Genomic DNA, 5785 nt, shown 5'->3' with positions numbered 1-5785 from the left:
TATTTAATCTGAATTGTGGATGTTTGGACATCAAACAACATTTATCAAGTTTATGGTCGTGAAGTTTAACCCGCTGAGAATCCGCACCTCTACTTCATTCAAGGACATTTTTCTGTTTGTAGGATCTTGACGGAGTGCCAACAGCACCGCAGTAGCGCGATAGAAACTTGTCGTCATCTGTTGAACTCGTACCATGTCTGTCGTGCACTCCATGCTTTCGACTCAGAGCAGTAAGCAGCGTAAGGTGGTGCTGAGGCTGCTAGCGGCGACAGCGTCCTCGGACAGCAGCCTATCCAAGGAGCTGCTCATCCATTTGTCGCTGCAGCAGCAAACGTTAGTGAGCCTAATGCAACACACCAAGCCCACGGATTCTCAAAGTATTCGAACGCTTCATTCACTTTGTTCTTGCTTTCCTCGTGGAGAGGAACACGCTGGTGATCAGAACGCTCTTGAACAAGCGTAATATGCTCTGCTGCATCTTCTCAGATTTGCTGTACGACTCGAAAGAAGTCGTCACCTTGCGGTTTTCACCACTGTGAAGACGTACGTGCTGGAGAATACTGGCGTAAGTAAAACGACAAAGATGCACGTATTTTCCATACCTGCTGTATTGAATCTGATATCGTTGTACAACTGGAAAGGCCCAAACAACTGGCCCAAAAACAAAACTCACACTTTCGATGAAAGCGAGAACTTTCGAGCGGACAAAGAGGTAATTGTCACTATCTCTTTATTATAAATTACGATGTTTATTCTAATAATTATAGTTATTATTTACAATATGACTTTATGTCAAGAATTAATTTAATTGCAATATCAGTCTTTTTATAACAAGAAGAATAAAAATGTATTTAATATTAAAATGTATACCAAGAACAATTTTACATATTGATTTATTGAAGTAATTCTGACATTCTGACAAAAGCAAATTAAAGTATATATTCTTTAATTGAGGAGCAATATTGTGAAAAATAAACTTTTTAATAATCTTTTACGATATTAATTCACGGCTATCGAGTTTCTTGTTATTACTTTTCTTCTTTATTCTTCCCGCTTAATTTAGGTCATTAGTGACATAGTTCATGAGTTCTTAATCACTTTGTTAACGTCACATCGTTATGGAGTTATTTTCCATGATCAAACATTGGGTGGTTCGCGAAATAAGCACAATCAACTGGTACATACAGTCCTTCAGAACTTGGAGAAGCCTTGGGAATATGAAAAGCCATCAGATCTGATTGTTAGGATAATGGGTGCCTGCACAGATCTTATTCGTTCGCAATATAATGCCATCGAACCGTTTCTTGAACCCAGAGTGTCACCCAAATGGAATTGTCTTCTCAAATTTATAGGGAAGGTGAGAGATGCTTCCAGGTGTGCTGCTAAATTGATTATTGTTTTGTGCACTGTCTTTTCAGTTTGACTTGTTACATGTTCTTTTCGGAGATAGTAAAATCAGTCAATCCAGTTAGTTGCATCAAAACTTGCGCTGTGGAACTGAAAGCGAAAAATTTGATAAGTGCATTACTTTCTCTGGCCAAGTCTCTGGCGGTTCCAAGCACGATTGTAAAAGTCGCTATCTTACCAGGATTAGATCACGATAGTCTTTCTGTTAAACACGAAGCTTTATCTCTTCTTCTAATAATTGCTAATCAGCTAAAAGCTATTTCTTTAGCTGCAAAAGAGTTCTATAAAACATTCATAGTTTAAAATCAAATAACGGATTTTATTCTAAGAACTATCCCCACCTTGGAAACTATCTTACGAATGTGGAACCGAGCTTTTGAAAATGACATTAACGTAAAGGTTTCAGAAAACGCAGAAAGCATTCAGGATCCAGAATTAGTGGATCATCCGATTGCATGGAGAATGTACCGCCGAATATCTCCGCGTACTGTCTCATCATACACGATCGCGTGATCGAGTACAATCCGTTGACCAACGTAGTGCGCAAAATAGTCTGAGTGTTCGCGGCAACGTCGACGAAAATTTTCTCTCTTTAACTCCCGATACAAATTTATGAGGGAACAAAGGGGAGCAGAATATAAAAATCAGAGTGTCGCGAAACGCGCGTCATTCCTCTCGATTCACGCATCGAAGAAAGAGAGATATCTCTTCATGCCCGCACCAACGTTCGTCGACCTGCAAGGTTTCGTCGTCGGGATGAAATTTGTCGTGAAGGAGGTGGCGGTGCTGAGAAAGGGGGCCGTTCTGGCGCATTACATCTTTACATGCCCCATGCCGTGGAATCTCCTCACAAAATCCGACAAATCGTGCGCTTCCTGGTTGATTCGCAATCACCATGGATTACGATGGGAAGACGGAAACGTGCCGTACAGCAAGGTGAAGCGTTTAATTACGTCGGCCGTGCTCGGTGAAGAAGAGGACGACAACGATGACGACAACGATGACGACGACGACGACGACGACGACGACGACGACGACGAGATGCCGACTCTCGTGTACGTCAAGGGATGTCAGAAACGAGAATGGCTGGTGGATCTGCTTGAAAATAAAGCGAGAAAAAACCTAAACATCGAGACTCTGGATGCGGATTACGAAGATATCGAATTTTTAAATATTCTAGATGCTACCAATAGTATGCGATGTGGAAAACACGTTAAGAATTGCGCGTTGCAAAATGTATTAAAAATATTTAACTGGTGGTCGAAACGCCAGAAAGAATTGTCATCTTTTTAAAAAATAAATTTTATATGTATGTATGTGTAAATTTTACAATGTTTTATTTCCTTTCCCCCATTAGTCGATAGTATACAAAATTAAAGAATAAGTAGGTATACGTGACGAATTCTAACTCGATAGCTTCGAGGGGGGGTATCAGGTTTCAGCGAACATGTCTGAACATGTTTCACGGTTGATGTCATGCGGAAGGGATAGGGGGAGGGGGGATACATCTTAATAAAAAAAAAAAACATCCTACCTTAGTCCTCTCTCCTAAATTTCAGAGCGCTGATTGGGCGTTCCAGAAACATTAATTTCCCCCTCCTTCATCATAGTTTTGGAAGTTGCCGCGTATATTCGATTAATTTTATACGACTAGTCTCGTATCGACTCCTTGTGCGAACGGTGTTCACTTCTCATATCCGAGAGAAAGAATGTATTCCGTTGAAGGAAGCAACGGCGGTAACAGCAGTGGCAGCTAGTAGACGTATGAATTATTACGTACCGATTCACGATGATGATGATGAAACTCCATCGTACGAGAACAAGTGTAACAAGTAAGTTTTTTCGTTTTTTTCTTAAAATTATAAAGTTTTATATTTTTTTAAATTGCAAATTATAAATTGTATTATTTTTTTATTACTAATTTCGTTATTTTTTACAGCATTTCGTTGAAGCGTCGCGCGGTTCGTATACTCAGCAGACGATACGCGTTGACGGCTACGGGATACAAATTCCTTGAAGTTGGCGTTAACGTGGGTCCACCGAGTTACGTGGAGATCGCCGTAGGAGATCATCGAGGAACGGAATTGATACTGTCACTCGAAACGTGGAAGGGATTCTACGAACAACGACGGAACATTTCATTCGATCCTCTAAAGATACGTGTGATTTTATAAGCATTGGACCGCTAACATTGAGAATTTGTACGATTAACGGTGTCAAACTCGTACGTCTCGAGTCTTTAAACGTACGCTTAACGATGATCGAATCGACGTTACACCGTATGCTCGATCTTGATCCGTGCATCGACGCGATGTTCCATCGATTGAATAGAATTGTCAAAACGGTCGATGTCAAGTTCACGCGCAATTCTCCAAAATCGCGTCTACTGTAACGAATCCTACGCAAGTATATTGAATGTAATACGCGATAGCGATGCCTTCGATAAACATCAGCTCGTCGATTGTGAGCTCGCAGCTTTATTTTTTAGTGCGCTATCGTAGTACGTAAAAAAACAAAAAATATGTAAAAGAAGAAGAATAAAAAAAATTTATTTTTAAAATATAAATCACGACTTAATTTCTTCACACGCATTTCCATTCGAGCCGTATATGCGACGTTCAACCATTCGATTGAAATTTAAGGTATATCATATATCGTAAACTATGAAGCCATGCTCCGGCGACGCTCGCTTATGTAGTGTTGATGCTCCAACGAATCCTTTCTCACTATTGTAATGCTAGATATATATTATCTTAATTACTTTTCTGAGCTCTGGTTCAGTCCTCTGCAGTCAGTTAAGTCAGTAGTGTGAAAACGTTCGCAAGCGCAAGTAGACTCGCACTGTGTAAGAATAAAGAAATGGACCGAGAAGAAGAGGAACGAGAAGAAATGGAACGAAGATATGACGTAATCGAACAATTCATACATATTGTGTACCCCGCAGTAGGAGTATGTATACTTAATACCGTTGCGTGCGTGTCGCCCGGTATGCTTTTCGAACTCCAAGCTGAAGCGTGCAGTTCGTCACGACGATCGTTTAAATCGTCGTTATTTTCGTGAGTGCGCGAGTGTGAATAAGTGTCTGAGAGAGTCACGGGGACTCACTGTCGTAACATTTTTTGAAAAAGCATACCGGGCGGCATGCACGCAACAATACATAATTGTATATTATATATTTTTTTAAAAAATTAACCATTCTCTGTTAACGCTACAGTGGATATGGGTCGACAACGTGCCGGTGCGCGAGGTCCGCCTTTATAATATGGTGAGGGTTCGGATCCCTCACAGACAGGTGTGTTTAATATCTTTTTCACAGATTTTAATTTTTTTTAAATTTTTTAAACTTTATTTAAATTTTTTTAAATTCTTTTCCAGGATTTGATATATCTTGATGAAATCCGAATTCGGGGATTTATCAATATTCATCATCAGCGTTTGGTACGCTTGTTTAGAAGAGTGGATTCCGAATATAACGAGGAAATCTGGGACGCTTTAGGAGACGAAGATATCTTCCAATTACGAAGATTATTCGATATGCAAAATGAGTTTGACGTTGAAGAGGAAGAGGTGCGGTAACTTTTTAAAAACTTTTTAAAGTTTTATGAATAAATATTTTTTATGCTTAATTCTATATATTATTTATTATTTATTTTTCCGCTTTCTTCACTATTATTAAGTATAATAATAATATTTTAAATAATAATAATTATTAAGTTAAATCCGCGCGAGAAAAAGAGAACGCCAACTAAAAGACGCGCGCGAACGGAGGAGAGACAAAGGAGGTTGGGAGCAAGAGAGAACATCAATGAGGAGAACGGGAGCGAGAGAGAGACCGCGCTGAGGGAAAGACAACGCGAATGAAACGCGGGCGAGCCGTGTGACGTCACGCGGACCGACGCGACGTGGCCGCTGGACGCGGACCCCCATCTTCTCGCGGCGCGCCGCCGATAAAATTCCAGCAGCCGAACGGCGCCCGTCGCCTTTGTAATACCCCGCGCCGATAAAATGACGACCTCCCCTCCCCCCCCGGATCACCCTCGGCGTAGAACGCGGACACCCCCCCCCTTGGCGGTACCCTTGTCAACGATATGTTTATTAACATTTAATAAACATGTCCCGACATGCTCGCCGGCCAACCCTCCCTTCCCGCGGACCACCCGCGCCATCGAGTCCTACCCCCTCCCCGCGGACACCCTCGCCCTCAAGTTTTCCCGCCCCGCTCCCTCCTCGCCAGCGGTACCCCCCGCCCCGCTCCCCCTTGTCCGCGGTACCCCCCCGCCCCGCTCCCCCCTTGGAGCTCCCGGGGTAGATCTCTCAAAATAACTCCTACTCATAATAAAAATTGGATGAATTAAAATTATGTCTTGACATAATAAAA

The 5785-nt window shown here is 41.7% G+C and overlaps 1 protein-coding gene across 1 annotated transcript; it reads left to right on the top strand.

Moving 5' to 3' along the window:
• The first annotated feature begins 132 nt into the window (after positions 1-132).
• On the top strand, positions 133-1710 carry LOC112454130 (nucleolar pre-ribosomal-associated protein 1-like). The gene is made up of 3 exons (XM_025015357.1): positions 133-712; positions 1064-1357; positions 1447-1710. The coding sequence occupies exons 1-3, from the start codon at positions 584-586 to the stop codon at positions 1708-1710; spliced, it is 687 nt and encodes a 228-aa protein (XP_024871125.1). The 5' UTR covers positions 133-583.
• The last annotated feature ends 4075 nt before the right edge of the window (positions 1711-5785 follow it).

The sequence above is a fragment of the Temnothorax curvispinosus genome, unplaced genomic scaffold (assembly GCF_003070985.1).
Source record: "Temnothorax curvispinosus isolate PA1 unplaced genomic scaffold, ASM307098v1 QBEX01004802.1, whole genome shotgun sequence".
Lineage (NCBI taxonomy): Eukaryota > Metazoa > Arthropoda > Insecta > Hymenoptera > Formicidae > Temnothorax > Temnothorax curvispinosus.
The sequence above is the reverse complement of the archived record's forward strand: the minus strand, read 5'-3'. Positions and strand labels throughout refer to the sequence as shown.

Bases quoted from the DNA above. Each gene is read 5' to 3' on its own strand.
- LOC112454130 (XM_025015357.1), top strand. From the start codon at position 584: ATGCACGTATTTTCCATACCTGCTGTATTGAATCTGATATCGTTGTAC. The intron at 713-1,063 runs GTAATTGTCACT...CGCTTAATTTAG, and splicing joins ACTTTCGAGCGGACAAAGAG to GTCATTAGTGACATAGTTCA. The intron at 1,358-1,446 runs GTGAGAGATGCT...TTCTTTTCGGAG, and splicing joins TTCTCAAATTTATAGGGAAG to ATAGTAAAATCAGTCAATCC.